Source organism: Ciconia boyciana, chromosome 14 (genome assembly GCF_034638445.1).
Source record: "Ciconia boyciana chromosome 14, ASM3463844v1, whole genome shotgun sequence".
Lineage (NCBI taxonomy): Eukaryota > Metazoa > Chordata > Aves > Ciconiiformes > Ciconiidae > Ciconia > Ciconia boyciana.
This window is the reverse complement of record NC_132947.1, coordinates 10,031,726-10,047,377: the sequence shown is the minus strand read 5'-3', so window position 1 is coordinate 10,047,377 and position 15,652 is coordinate 10,031,726. Positions and strand designations below refer to the sequence as shown.

Here is a 15,652-nt window from a genome sequence, read left to right as displayed (position 1 = left end):
AGGGGCAGTATAGCCAGCTGGATCGTGTTTCTTACAAGCTGCTGTACTGAGAATGAAGTACTTTCAGGTTTTCAATGGCTCCCGAGGTATGCTGGAGTCAAATCTGGCAAAAAATGGTCTCTTACCATTTGTTTTTGATGATAATCTTTTTGATAATTTGGCTGGTAAGTGCCAGCAGTCAGTTCAGAAATTACACGCTCTAGTTTTAAAAGTCTGCAGAAATGGAACTGTTGGATGCATGGACACCATGAGATGCCACGAAGGTTAGGGCAAAGAAACATTACGGCAGCGTCAGGAAAATAGAGGATATTTGTGGAAAGGATAACCGTGGCCGTGAGCCCGTCGCTGGGGCCCTGGGTGTAGCTGTGCAGCCCCCAGCGCCGGCAGCCCAGGCGCCGCCCCGGCATACCTGCCCGTGCCAGGCGGTCGGGAGCGGCTCTGCCCGGGATGGGGACGATGGGGACGATGGGGACGATGGGGACGATGGGGACGCCGGCGACACCGAGCGGCCCCGGGACGGGGCTGCTGCCGCCGCCGCAGCGCCCCAGCCCCGCCGTCCGGGCTGGCGGCACCGGGCTCCGCCCGGCCCGCCCCGCCGCCTATCGCCCGGTCGGCGGCGGGGCCGGGGCGCGGGGGAGGCGGGCCGGCTCCTTCCCCCTCAGCGCCCACTCCCGGCGCCTTTAAGCCGGCAGCCGGCCCGGGCTGCGGGGAGCGAAGGTCGGTGGAGGCGCCGCGCCGCGCCGCCATGGCGGGGTGTCCCCGCTGGGCCGCCGTGCTGCCGCTGCTGCTGCTGCCGGCCCTGCCCCGCCGCGCCGCCGCCGGCTGCGCCGCCCGGGGGCTGTGCTGCCCCGGCCGCGACCCGGCCTGCCTCGGCGCCGGCTGGCGGCCCGACGGCTCCCACGGGCCCTGCTACTGCGACCAGGCGTGCGCCCGCACCCTCGACTGCTGCCACGACTACGCCGAGGCCTGCCCAGGTGAGTGGCCGGCGGGGCCGCGGCTGCTCCCGGGTCCGGCTGTCCCCGCCGCCTCCCGCGCTGGCCGGCACCTGCCGGCCCTCGGGGCTCCGGCTGCCGGGCTGCGTTTGAAAGCGCCGCCGGGCTCCGCTTTGCTCGTGGGAAAAGCGAGAGGGCGCAGACGGGGATGCGGGTGGCCGAAGGGGGGGTGCTGCGGAGACCCTTCGCTCCCCACCTCGGTTGTGGTTCTCAGAGGTGCTGGGGTCCCCCTGGAGCAGACAGCTGGCAGGGCACGTCAGGATGCTGCGTGTTTGTACAGGACAGAAATGTGAAACGGGGCGTTTCCGGACTGAGTCAGAATCCCCCGATCCCTTTCCCTCTTGTGGATGGAATTACCATGGATGGGATCAAATCTGCTGCTCCTGGTAGTCGGTGCTTCCCTGCAAAAGGCATCGACAGCTGCAGCGCGTGGCCGCAGCTCCGGCATTTGATCCGGCGAGAGCCTCGAGCACAGTGCCCGTGCCGCTGAGTGCCGGGGTCCCTGGGCAGCGCTGCCTTCCCAGGGAGCAGGGCAGCACTCCCTCCATAAACGTCTTCTGCTGAAGCGCAGATGTGAATTAAGGAGATAAGTTACTTCAGTGAGTGATGCAATCTCATATTCCCTTCCCACAAACAGCATCCTCAAGGAGTCTTACCCACTCACGTAATGCCTTTTTTTTAAACCTGCATAGCTGTGCCTTAGCAGAGTTTCGCTCTAGGCAGGTGGGCAGACATTCCCATGATTTAATTGCCTTTTTCCTTTCAACAGAGAGCTGGAAAATGGGTGGGAAATAAGTTCATTCCAAAGTGATTTAAACAAGCTATGTCTGTGAACGAGGACAGGCTGGAGGGTCTGGAGACGGACAACTCCTGAGCGCAGCAGAGTGCAGCGAGCATAAAAGTGGATCCCACGGGATCCCATACGCCTGAGGCAGGGCACCCCAGGTCTGCAGGGAGGGCGCGCCTCGGCTGTCCTGCTGTTGGGGCTGTCAGGGGAGGGGTCTGTTGGCTGGTGCTGGGTGCCCCAGTGCCCTTGATGTCTGAACACGGTTGGGCCGTTGGGTGCTCCTTCAGCACCGCTGCGTCTGAATCCTGCTGCTCTCGGCAGTCATCTGGGATGACTGGGATAGGCAGGAACCCCTCGCGTCTGTTCTTCACCGTACAGAAGAGTAATAAGACAAATGCGTTTGCAGGCCCTCGCTGCGCACCGTGAGGGGATGGCGCAGGGCAGTCACCGCTCCCGTTCTGTGCTGGCGCCTTGCAGCGGTGCCGGGGTCGCAGCTGCAGCCCCTGCTGCCGGCCCGGCGGGGCCCGGCGCTGCGCTCTCCCAGCCCGGTGCCATCCTGTGGCTCGCCGGAGGAATAACAGCACCCTGCTCACGGCGAGAAAGCTGGTTTTGGGCAGGACGAGATATTTCGGCATTCTTTCTTGCAGTTCATTTGTGCTGGCTGTAAGGGACCCAGTTCTGCTTTGACTTGTGTTGCCTTCGTAGCCTGGCCTTTTTTCAGTAGTTTTCCTTCTCCCACCGCTAAAAAGCTGCTTTATCAAACTGACTTGTAAAGCAAAATATTAAGGCAAAGGCATTAATATCTGACACCAAACAAAACAGAAGAGAGCAGAATATTCCAAATAAATCAGATGCACAAAAGGATTATAACGTTGGGTAGCCTACAATCCAATGCACAGGCTTTTTTTGTCGTGCGTTGCTGCATATATGAAATGTCTCAATTACTTAGATAATTGATCTAATTCCTAATCTTTGAATAGGTTTAAAAAGCTGATTGTGGTGACTTTAGACAACGAAGAAAAGCAATGGCGTTTGAAAGACCTTCCTAAAGTTTCTGAAGACAAGGGCAGTTTCAAATGAGATTAATGCAGTAATTAGGGGTTACCTGTGTTCCACGGGAGAATAAATTGAAGTATCAGCTTGAGCTGCTCAGAAAGGCTGGGATTTGCAATCGCATTTACCAGCTTGTGCCCCAATGAAATCAGTGGGACTCAGGCTTTTGAATGCCTTTGTAAAACAGAGTGCAGATGTCTGTTACTGTAAGGTGCTGAGCATAGGGACTCTTTAATGGATGTGAATGGGCTCATCCGCATCTTTACATTGAGTGATAGACTAGTAGTGGAGCTGGACGCAGAACTGAGGAATTCCTTGGGCCTGAGCTCAGCCTCATGGGTCGAATGTTTCTGTCCTTGAGTAGTTTGCCTCCTCAGTACCCACGGGGACTTTGGTGGAAGGCAGCTTGCAAGTGCAGCGCTTCTCTTAGTGTATGTAAGGTGGTGTGTGCTGGCCTTTAGCTGGTCACTGTGTGCATGAGGCACCCAGTGGCTGAACCAGCAAGGTAGGAAACCTGATAAGATGCATATTCACTGGTACGACCGATGTTTGATGTCCTTGGAAGTGCTGGTGTGGTGTATTGTCATACGCTGGCCCAGCTCAGTCACAAGACACAGAAATGGAAGGAGAGGGACTGTAGCCCCCTGTAGCCATGTGTGGGGGGAAAAAATAATACATGAATCTAGGCTGACCTGCAAGTGTTTTTCTCCAAAGGTATTGTTCTTGATGGTTTGGTTGTGTTGTTTAAGTACAACTGATCAAGTATATCATGGGCTATGGTTCCAGGTTGCCTTTGAGAGAGACCAGCAAGTTGAATGCTCTTGTGCTCGAATGATTCCTGTGTTATTCTTGATAGCTCTCTCCAAAGATTCAATCCTATGAAACTCAGCTATGGGCATGCTCATGGGGAAGAGATCACAAAAGGGGATATGTGACACAGGGAAAGGTACCAGTGTGTTTCAGACTGAATGGATGGGATGTTGAATGCTGAAGGAAGACATTTCTTTAGCTGCATGGAGGCCAAAGCTTAGGAGTTTAGCACTGTGGATACTAGGTGAGAGCAAGTAGGGATGCTCAATCATGTGAAGATTTTTGAAGCATTACTTAGTGCAGGTTCCCAAAATATAAAATCACGAGTCACATCCTCAGAATATTTTGGGATTGATTCCAACACATACAAAGTAGAAGCCATTGTATTTCCTTTTGATTCTTGAACTCAACTCCAGCCTGCCATGCAATGGTCCAAACTGCATGGCTGGTCATCATTTGCTGTGTGACATCTCACAGGAGAAGTCAGTAAGATTTCAGGCCTTATCTAGGGTCTACAACACCCTCCCTTTCCTCCTGCTCTTTATCCTTGTCTTCCCCTATCACTCAATTTGACCTTGTCTAATTTTAAAACTTTTCTCAGTTCATCCAGTGCAGGTCCCAGTTTGCAGGGGAGGCTTGCAGTGGTGTAGGAGAGGGAGGTGACTGGCTCCACGTAGACTAGCCTGGATGGCTGGAGCTTCTCTGCAGGTAATTTCCTGGGAGCAGAGCTACCGGGAACTGCCCAACACAACTGTGGGACAGGTGTGAAATAAGGAGGGTTGTCCTGAGCTATGTCTGGAGAAGACACGTCACTGGCATAATTTCTGTAACCTTCCACATCCCTGTCTGTTACTCTTCCTCCAGTTATCCCCTGTGTCGTATCTCAGTGGAGTGTCTGGAGTGGCTGTGCAGAGCCTTGCAAGACAACGTATCGTGTTCGGAGGAGGCACGTCATCCAGGAGCCCAGGAACGGAGGAGAGGCATGCCCTCCTCTGGAGGAGAGAGCTGGCTGCGTGGAGTACTGGACTCAGCAAGGAACAGAGTGCAAACAGTCCCTGAGTAAGTCCACTGAAAATGTAAGTGTCTGGGTAATCGGGGGGAGGACTCTTGTTTGGGTCAGCAGAGCAGCAGATCTTCCTTTCCTGTATTTGAAAAGAGTCGTTTTCAGACAGCAGCATGTTTGCTCTGGGCCTGTCTGGTGTTGAGAACTGAGCTCTTCACACAGGGGCTTAGAGATCTCCTTCCTGGGACCGTATTTGAAAGTAGTGCCTGCCGTTTGCTGTGATCTGCTGTGTTTCAAAAGTGAAATACTATAGGCCTGTTGTGATCTCACTTATAGAAGCGTAAATCTCTGGCAATTTTGATAGAGGTGGTAGATTTATGCCTGTTTAAAACTTCTGTAAGTGGGTGTTGAGCACTTTTTTTTTCTTTTTCTTTTTTTTTTTTTTATGAGTCATCTGCAAAAAATCATGAAGAAGCAATACCCATCAAAGGCAAGGTATGACTTCTCTGCACTGGAGCAGAGTGCAGGCAGAGGAGTCCTCCAACTAGTTTCTGGAGAAAAAGCCTGATTTCAGTTTGTTCAAATCAACTTTTCATGACATACCTTTACTGATTTTTAGAAGAACTGATTGTCATTTTTGCTGGTATTTTGGGGTCAAAATCTGTCCAGTCTGGGTGTTGGCTGCAGCTGACTTCTTCAAACCTGGTGAGAGTTGGTATTAAATGAATATTGCCTCCCCCCTCTGTCTTTTGGGTGTGCCTGATAAGTAGGCTTACTCTGCTCAGACAAAAATCTGGCAACAATACAGATTTTCCTTTCAGTGAAATGGTTGATGGTCACGGATAATATGAAAATACGAAGTTAGAATTGTTTTTCTCTCCTGCTGAAGATAAAACCGTATGACATTAAAGGCCCATCTTTACTGTTTTGCAGATGTAAATAGCCTTAGTGCAGTATTGCCACTTACGCTATGTACTCTTTCTCTTTGATATACACAGTCCCAGCATTAATAACAACAGGAGGGTTTGGAAAAGCGAGGAAAAAAAGAGCTGCAGCTGATGGCAGTGAAAGAGCAGGGTAAGTTGGAGGCTCAGCACAGGGGCTCAGTCATACTCCACCTTCAATGTCTCTTTGGTTGCAGTTTTGGGCCCGGTTTTTTGCTGATCAGAATCGGCGTTTCCCAGTAGAAGTGCAGCACTTCACTAGAGCAGGGTACTGCTCTCCCCTCAGCGACAGCAGTGTCTGCAGTGCACCTGAAGGTTGTGGGTCTGCCTGATGTAAGGCCAGTACAAGACTGAAATTCAGCTTTTTGTTCATGGCATCGCTGCTGTTTAAGGTTGTGCCATCAAAAAGCCAAAGACCATTCACTTCAGCTCTTCCCAATGTGGAATCTGGTGCAGTTTGCACTTTTTTACATAAATGGGGTAAATTCTCAGGGGGCAGAGTTTGCTATCTTGTTGCATGGGAAGCACATCCCTCTCCCATTTCAGTCCCCCTTGCTGTAACACTGCCTGTTTTCCCCTGCAGCACTGCTGCACAGCACAGGTACAGGCAGGGTTGTGCAGAAAGCTCTGTTGCATTTTACCTTCTGAGACACAGCCATCTCTGTGTGTGCTGCTCTGCCTGCCGGCTGGTGCCTCAAACACAGGGGAGCTGGCATCAGCCTTCCCAGTCCTCTTCTCTCCCAGTTGGGGTCATCGCTAGCAGCGACACAGTGCTGATGGGAAAGGTTATCTTCCACCCTGTAACCCCTCGTACACAGCTTTGCGAGCTAGTTATTCCCCAGGGGTTCTTATTGCAGTCCCTGGCTGTTTCTTGTTGAGAGCTGCCATTCCTGTAAACACTGTGTGGAGTTCCCAGAGCTGCTCTTGCAGCATGAAGCAGCCATGCACTTGTTGATTTATTTCCCCACATGCTGTTGTACATGCAAGTATTTCCATAGTGCATGGGTGCATCCATCCCCCTCACTTAAGCGTCTGAAGGAAAGAGCGTCTGAAGGAAAGAGCATCTGTTCACCCTGAGCTTCCATTGGACTCCTCATTAGTTGAGCCTTCTCCCTGTAAAATTCAAAAATGTGAGCACAGCTCTATTGCACACGTATTTATCCTTGCTCTCTTTCCCTCAGATAGGACAAGGAAGCAAACTGCTCACATGGTTCAGTGTGCTACTTGAAGGTGTTTGGAAATCCCCCTGATGACTGATACAGAACCAGTCTAGACTAGAACCCAATTCTCTGCTGTGTTTATAGATGGTTACTGAACTTCCTTGGTTTTCCCCTCCAAACAAGGCCAGTTCTTTTGGGCTTTCTTCTCAGGTTAGGTTAAAATCAGAAGCACAGAAAGGTCTGAGCAGGGCAGAAGTGCTGTGTCAATCTGGTAGTCCTCCCACTGAGATACGACAACCTCGCTCTGTCTCTTAGGAGGGAGATCATCACAAGGAAAACCTTTACAGACTGAATCTTAGCTCCTGTCACAAGTTGCTTTACAAAACCCATTATAAGTAACTGAGAGTAGATGATAGAGGAAGTGTGGTTCAGCAAATGGATACCAGGCTTGGAATCAGAAGACCCGTCTGTTGTTTTTTTTGGCTTCAGTCAAATGCTTGACCAATCTGTGTCTCTATTTGTAAAAACAAATGCCAGTAATACCTGATATTTTTTGATATGTCTGTTGAAAACACCAGCAGAGTAGTTTTATTCCCCATTTATCCTTGTCAAAATGCAGGTACACCACATGTTGTGGTTTTTATGACCTTGGGGGTTTGTGTGGGTTTTGTTTGGTTTTTTTGTTTTTCTTAATTAGCGATCTATGGTCACGCAGTTTAGTCTGGGTCTTCCAGTCTTGTGGAGGGCTCTAATCTGGTTGTTGAGCTAACCTACTCGGTTATTTTGGTTGCAGGTACTGTGTTGAATTCCAGCTTGTGGCCATCACGCCGGGCTGCTTGCAGAGCCACCACCCGTACACTCACTGGATGCAGTATCTCAGGGAGGGCCACACCATCTGCGTGGAGTGTCAGCATCCGGCTTTAGACTCCAGAAGTCTACATTGTTATGGGGATGGCAGTGGAAGCAAAAAGTAAGAGTTTTAGCTTTTATTTTCATGTTGAATTTTTCATTCTTCTCCCTTGATCTGCTTGTCCCAGATTTATAATGCACTGCACGCAGCTCTCTGGAGCACTCTAAATATATTAGCTGGTCTTTGTTGCATACCATGAGTTTCTTGCAGAGATGAAATGACCTGGTGAAGCTCACGTATTAAACCAGTGGCAGAGCCAGGACTGAGTACCTGCACTTAGTCTGCTAAATCTCACTGACTTTTAAGTGGCACAGTTGTGGAGTTTTTTTGTTTTAAAGACTCTCCAGCCATGCTTCTAAGGTTAACAGTCCTGTCAGATGTCAAATAAAACCAAATGTGTTTCTGATTTTTAAGCACTGGGGATTTTGTTTCTACAGGTGACCCTTTATGAGTATTTCTGGCAAGCGTCAGCTGGCTTAGGGCTTGGGGTAGGTGCTGGCACCTGAGGTTGGATGGAAGTAGTGTTAAATCTTTGCACTTTCAGCATCCTTTCCCTGGAAAGCTGAAGAAGCTTTGGGGTGATTGATGGGGACCACCCAGGTTGTACAAATTGGGCAGACTCCAGCAAAGATGAAGGGAATGGCTCGAAGCTGCGAAACACGTGTGGCAGAGCCAGCAGCAGAGGAGTCCTGGCTCCCAAGCCTCTGCTGTGGTCACTGGAGGCACAGCTTCTGCACTGCTTTTGTGCTGATGCTCTTAACCCCATTGTTAGTTTATTAAAGGCATCCTCTGAAACTGGTAGCAGCCCTGCCTGAGAAAATCATTGCCCATCGGTGCTGGGCAGGGGTATTTTTAAAACTTATATAAATGTTGAAATAAGCAGGTTCATTTGAATTAGAAACTCTAAACTAGGATTGTCAGGCCTCAAGCACACGATGTATTGCACTACCAAGACTGCCAATAACAGCCTTTTTAGGCAGGGTTTTTCTCAGGCTTTTGGTAAGAGGAAGTCACGTTAGAGTCTTTTCCTTCCCTGCCTCAGCTTGTTATGTACAAAGGTTCTAAAAGCTTTTAGATAAAGAAGAAAAAAATCTTAACTGGTGTGGCCAGGAGTAGCTCTTACCTGCATTTAGCATGTAAATGATTATAAAAGCTTACAATAATGTTATTTTACTAAAACCCTGGAGCCAGACAGGAACATCAGATTAAGAGAAATAAAAAATATATTCAGGAATTAATTTCCTCATTGGGCTGCAAAAGGGGGGGGGCATTTTCATTTGCTTGATCTGGTGAACAGCACTGTATGTAGAATGGAAGCACAAAGAAAATGAGACTGTGTCCTTCAGGAATGATGATCTGATCATCAGGTGTTGGCAGGCTGAAGGCTGGAGAGGGGTAGTGATAATGGAGTTGGGGTGAATGGTGACTGGTTCACTGACGTTGGGAATCAGCCCACGTCTCAGCAGATGGTTTAAGTCCATCCCAATTGAGCAGAGCCTAGAAATTGTTCCCAGAGTCTTGCTGGAGGTCTGTAAGATGAACTGGTGGGTCCATTTCATTATAGACATGTGAGAGCCAGCAGGGAAGCCAACTTTTAACACAGTGAACTTTTACCCCTTTGGCATACTACCTACAATGTCAAATGACGCCATGTCTGTGGCTTTTTCTAGGCAGGTATGAGCTCTCTATGTGTGTGCCAAGCTGAGGTACTGTGTGCGTTCACTTGGGTTCATTGCCAGGGTAGTAACACAGGCTTGGAGGACAGGCTGGGCTGGGCTGGGCTGGCCTGAGCAGTGGACAAAGCTCCTGTCTACAAAAGGCAATGGAGATGCACTTTAAGCCTCTCTGAACCAGCAGTGCTGGGCAGCTTTGTCAGAGATGAATGTGCGACTGGCAGGTGGAACGTGAATGACGTCTCTGGTCTGCAGCTTCCTCGTCCTGTGTGTGTGTGTGTGATGCCTCCCTTACATTTCACATGGATGATTCAGATAACGCCCACACATCCCCTAGACGGGTAACCTCCAGGGCATGGTCTGGTGTTCTTTATCACTATTTGACCTTACAGTGGTGGGTCAAGGAGATTGTTGTCCAGGGCTGGGTATCTTGCTTGAATTTCTTGATACCAACATCTCAAGTGCAAGTATTTACTATAAGTATTCTCTATATGAACAGAGCTATCCCCTAATTTGTTTCCAGAAATAATATACTTTTTTTACCAGGTTGCATGGAGGAAAAAACTGACCTCCGTGATCTCTCAGAAGAAATTGGACTGTTGGTGGGGACAGCCATTGAGTGGGATGAGGGAAATGTCTGTGAAAAGGCTTCTGCCTTCCCTTCTGTTAGAGTAAGTGGCCATATCTGAGCATGCAGTCTTGCAAGGGAGCAGTGCTCTGAGGGGGTCGCATGGTGAGCTCCTCAGGCTGGGATTCGCTGGCCAGATGTGAAGGGCATAAATGTGATGCTCGTAAAGAAAGGTGGAAGAAGATGGGAAGGCAGCTGCTTCCCTGAGAAAGAGGATGGTGGGAGGCCAGAGCTGATGCCAGAGCCTAGGATGCAGCCTGTGTTGAGTTTGCCTAGATCTGCTCCCAAGTCTCTGGCTGCATACTCAGTTCATCCTCATTTTGAGTTTTTGCCAGTGTAACTGCCGGGAGACGTGGACAGTTTGTAGTAACCTCAGAGCGGTGGTTACGCCAGCTGACCTGTGCCGTCGTGCGCTGGCCTGGGTCTCGGGGGCTGCTGGCTGAGGCTGTGTGGGGAAGCATGCACAGCTGCTGCTGTTCCACCCACGCCATGCCTGCGCTTTGCTTCTCGCCCTGTCAGTTCGGCAGCTTGTTGCCAGCGTTTAGTTCCCCGAGATATTGTTCCAAGAGTGACTCTCAGGAAGGAAAACATCTGACAGAGTTTAAAATAAACTCAGCAATGCTGGTATATTTTGATGAGTATTTCCTAATTATCTTCTTGTGTCTAAGTGGAGTCTGGCTTATAAATGCTTCAAGTTAAAGAGAGATGCTTGTTATCTGTGCCTTCCACCTGTCTCCCACTCTGTAGAAGACGCCAGTTCATTTTAACCCCTGTTATGCAAGCTCAGGAGGTTTCCCAGAGTCCTTGGTTTATGGCCAGATCTGTGGCCATCAGGTGAGGATAGCTAGGATAATCTAGCTTGCATTGGCTTCTTTCTTCTAGAAGGTTTTGAGATAAACAAGGCAGAGCATCGAGCCAGGAAACTGATCTGTTAATTTTGGATCATCTTCTGAAAGATCTACAAATCAAGCACAGACTTGACATCTGTGAAATTGTTACTCAGCCGGTGTCTAGGAGGATCAGCTGCTCTTCATCATCTGGAGCAAGATGTGGCGGTTGTAGCACATAAATGTCCAGATTGCAGCAGTTTATGTCCATGCTCATGGGGCGGAGGGAGAGAGAGGATGGATGGTCTTGATTTATAGCAAAGTCAGTATCTGCCTTCCCACCAGCAGGACGAGAGTAAGCAAGTTTAGCTTATGTGTTTAAGGAGTAAAGCCTTTTAAAGGTAAAGCTGCAGCCCAGAGTTTTGAAGGGTATGAGACTGCTCTGTGCGCAGCCTGCTTTATCTGGGATCCTAATCCTGTGCAGATTCTGGTATTTTGAAATGACCTCAAGACAAACGAAAAATACGGTGAGCATTTTCCAACCACATGTGATGCATAAAACCCTGCTCTGGAGCATGACGTCTCATTAAACCAAGGGCAGGGTTATCTTTGTGGAGCTAGAGCAATAATTCCAGTTTCCACAGAACTATAAAACAAGCAGAAGGTAGGGGGCTGTTGTTGAATAGCCACTATTTTGTGGGCAGCTCTCTGCACGGGGCAAGAGTTGATCCAGTTGTGGTATTTGTACTTCTCCAGAGGTCAGGGCTGGGACACACTGATGTGAGGAATTCCCTTAAACCACTGAATGCTAAAATCTGGGAAGGGGCACAGTGCTATAGCAAAATTTCAGTTTCTGTGGCTGTTAGGCCAGCGTTGCTTGTGCAGCCACTGGTTGTGAAAAACGGCCTGTGTGTCTGCTTGGTTGTTTTAATAGGATATTTCTCTGTTCAGTTCTGGTCAATGTATGGATGGACTGCCTGGCAGAAAAGGGGTGGGTGGTTGGTTGGTTGGTTTTTTGTCCTCTACTTAAGAGGCCTGTGAGTAACTTTGTTCCAACGCTTGTGAGTCTGGTACCTCCAGCCAGCTGCCATCCAGAAGCCACGTTAGTGTGTAGCTCTTAGCAAGGCGGAAAAGCTTAGGCAAGCATTCCACTAACGTGGTTATCCAGAGATGCTCGTGTCCCTGCACCTGCTCACACAGACCTGTGCTGTGTATTGCGTGCTAGGTATTTATTCAGCATCTCGATGGCTATGGGTGGCGATAGAGCTCTGCCTGCTGAGAGGGAGCATGGTGTTATAAAGAAAAATGGAGAAAGAGGTGTTTTGCCCACTTTGCAACCTGTCAAGTGTTTCAATACAGGAGTTATGGGGATGTCGGTGTGCTTTGTGAGTTGTTACATGCAATGCTGGGCACCTCAAGGGAATGTTTCTGTGAATCCTTTTGGACTTAATATCTACAGTGTGTGCTGCTCTGGGTTCTTCCAGTCCAGTGTTCCTGACTGATTGTGGCTTTACTTCACACTGTTACAATTCTATGGGGGTCACTGTGGTTGCTTCTTCTTTACAGCAGTAGAAAGGCAGAATTGCGTCCATGGTGTGAAAATCAATATTAGCAAACTAAACGGGATTTACTGGGTGATTTAAGCCCTCATTGTACAAGTGACCTCCCTGCAGCGGGGGTGCAGCACATTAACTTTCTCCCTCTTATGACTGTGTTTCAGGAATCAGCTGTTGCACTGGCAGGCGGTAGGGAACCCTCGATGCAAGGGAACCTGGAAGAGAATTCGCCAGCTGGACACTTGCTCCTGTCCTTCTGTTCACAGCTTCTTGTTCATCTAACTTCTCCTGACGGTCCCAGCAAGCGAGCGCTGTGATGGCGTGTCTGGCACAAACATGCGGCAGCAGTAGTAACCACAACCAAAACAATGACTTCTCCGTGCCAGAGGCTATGCCACTTAATTTCAAGAGGTTGCTGTCTGCACTGGGGCATTCTGAATCCTCTCTGTCCGTGTGTACTCCTCGATTTCCAAAGACATCAGGCTGGCTGTGAAGTGCCAGTCTCTTTCTGCACATCCATTCCTGCTGCCTCTTCTGACCGAGAGAGGCCTGTCTGACCCTGATGACTTCTTGCAAATTCCCCCTTTCTTGAGAGGAACGAGAGTCCACCAAATAAGAAATCAGACAAAGACGACCATAGGAACCCAGGTTTAATTACTATTTTTCCAAAGTCTCAATGAAGAATCAACAATGGAAAATACATTAACTCAAGTGCCTTCTTTTCATGGCACTTCTTTGTGAATGCTTCTTGCTTGTGCTTTTATCTTTTCCTTTTGTTTTCACCCTCCCTGGTCTCATCATTTCATATTGATCCTCAGTCTTACAGAGGGTTGATCTTGCACTGCTGAGATAATGGCAAAACTTAGAAATGAGCCTGTTCAAATCTGTGAGAGTAGAAGGTACCAGGGATAAATGGGCCCTTGGACTTCAGGTTTCAAGGAGCGTCTCTGAGTTGCCCAAAAATGCAGTGCAGCCCTGGGGCTCTAAATAGGAAGTCATCCCAGCTGTACCAGGAGGGCTAGCTATAGCCTTGTATTTTCTACTGGAAAATATTTGAAATATTTTTTTATAATATGCTGATTTGTATTCATACTTTTCTATAAATGAAAATAAAGGAGACTGGAGACGTTCTCCCAGTGTGTGTCTATTGATTAATCTGTCATGCCATTTCTTTAGTGCCTGAACGTGCCTAATTTGTTCCAGCCAATCTTGCCGCTGACTCGTCTGCTCCAGCAGGTAAGACTGGAGGAAAAGTCGCTGCTGTCCAGTTCTACTCAGGATTTACAGGTGGAAGTCCAGCACAATGACCTACCACTGTGCAGAAATGGATGTGATGTATCTTTTAATATACACATAGTTCTGAATCTGCTTGCATAAAATTGCAGAAAGGACTCGTGGCAGAGCACTGCAGTGACGAGCGTCTAGCTAATTAAACTTGTCAAAACCCAGGTGAGTGGCTGGGGGTGGCTCCAGAAGAGAGTTTTAATGCTCAAGTCCAACTCTAGTCTAGATTTACATCATGAAACCCATCTAGTGACCATGTTGAGGGTCTTTCATGAGAATATTAAAGGGCACTGTGGATACGTGCTTGAGATGCTTAGAGGAATATGTGTAGTACGGCACTGAGAAGCCTGAAAGCGCATGATGCCTCTTGGCCAGTACAGTAGGGATTTGAGAGCAAGGCTCTGCTTTTCATTGTGTGTTACAAGCTGTCTCTGTGGATTAATGACTCACAGTGGGGTGATCTCATCCCGAAGTAGCAAGATTTAAAAACAAAAAAGAAGAAAAAAAAAAAAAGGCTTGTGCTTCACTGTCTGACATAATCTGTAACTAACTTGTGGCCTGCTCAGGAGCACTCACTGGTTTGGGAGCAGAGGGATGCGATCCTCTGAGGGGTGGCTTGGGAATAAATAACTAGACTACATCATTTTGATTTTTGCAGTGAGGAGTTTCTATCAAGCTGGAAGCCAGTTTCTTTTTCTTGGTGGAGATATGTAATCATAGTAGCATTTAATCATTGGAACATTTTCTTTGTCCTGCAGAAGCCCCGTCTTGGGCCACAGGACTGTAAAGGGGCAGATGGTCATTTCAGGAACAGAATGGAGCCAGCTATTGGAAACATTTTTCATTTTCAAAATATACCCAAACTTTGGGCAACATGAATCCCTGCTCTTACCAGCTGCTGTCAGATTTGAGTACTGAAGCTATAAAGGATGCAATATTTGCTTAATAATGCTTAAAAAACTTCTTCCAAAAGTTGCATTCACCCCAATGCCCCTCTCCTACAACATCAGAGCAGGTTGGGTAGGAAAAGACTGTATTGCAAAGTTATAAATGATAGCGTCAAGTGTGAAAAGCTTTCATTCTAATCAATGAAACAATGTGGCACGTTAAAGCACCTTAATTGCAAATCCCTTTAATTTACTGAGTACTTAAGCATTAGCTATACTATATTTGTGTGTAAGACTTTTAATAAATTGTCATAGTACTTGCTGTCAAATATTTAATCCTGACATTAATCTGTTTTGTTGTGAACCTTTCAGGAAATGGTGATTGGCACCTGCCATGAGTAAGTGGTGTGAAACACCCTCCCTGACCCCAGCCTTTGTTGAAAGTAGTTGACTACCCTCCTGCTTCAGTGTCCTGAGAATAAGTGAGCCTTAAGAGAGGTTCTTTTGATAATACTTCGTCCTATTCTGGCATACACTGTAGGAAACTCTAGCCAGTTTTGGTATAAATTTGATGTGTAGGAAGTTTGCAGAATCAGTCTCTTAAGTGAGTGAAGGTAGCTGTGGAGAGTTGAGAAGTTTGAGGGTAGGCTGCTCAGAAATAGTATTCTGGGTCAGATCACTACAGAATCTGGGCTTGATTATATTTTTTGGAGGCTCTCAGTAAGTTTGCTAAAATGCATTTTAGCTTGACTGAAACTGCTTGTGAATTCATGCCACATTTGATGATTAGTCCTCATAGATGGAGACAGAGCAAAGAGGAAGATTTAGAAGTGGTGAAATGTTTTTATACCTCCTAAGTGAAGTGTTTTGATCTTTGATTTTGGAATTTTATTTCAAGATTGAAACAATCTGAGTCAAACAAAATATTTCATTGAACCCCCTCATTGTTTTCAAGTTTCTGTTTTGAGGAAAATATTGGAGAAAAAAACCCATCATTTTGAATTGACCCAAATGATTTATTTATCAATAGTGTTCTCTTTTGGGTCCTGCTTGTGAGACAGCCATGATACTAAATTAGTAAGTACAAAATAGTCTGTTCCTTTGGCCAACAACTTGTTGGTCAGGGTTTTCTTTGCTG

The 15,652-nt window shown here is 47.9% G+C and overlaps 1 protein-coding gene across 1 annotated transcript; it reads left to right on the top strand.

Moving 5' to 3' along the window:
* The first annotated feature begins 680 nt into the window (after window positions 1–680).
* Window positions 681–13,464, top strand: LOC140659415 (somatomedin-B and thrombospondin type-1 domain-containing protein-like). Its single transcript, XM_072879074.1, has 5 exons — window positions 681–974; window positions 4,507–4,701; window positions 5,644–5,722; window positions 7,543–7,719; window positions 12,508–13,464. Exons 1-5 carry the CDS (start codon window positions 746–748, stop codon window positions 12,623–12,625), a joined length of 798 nt encoding a protein of 265 aa, XP_072735175.1. The 5' UTR covers window positions 681–745; the 3' UTR covers window positions 12,626–13,464.
* Window positions 13,465–15,652: the final 2,188 nt, after the last annotated feature.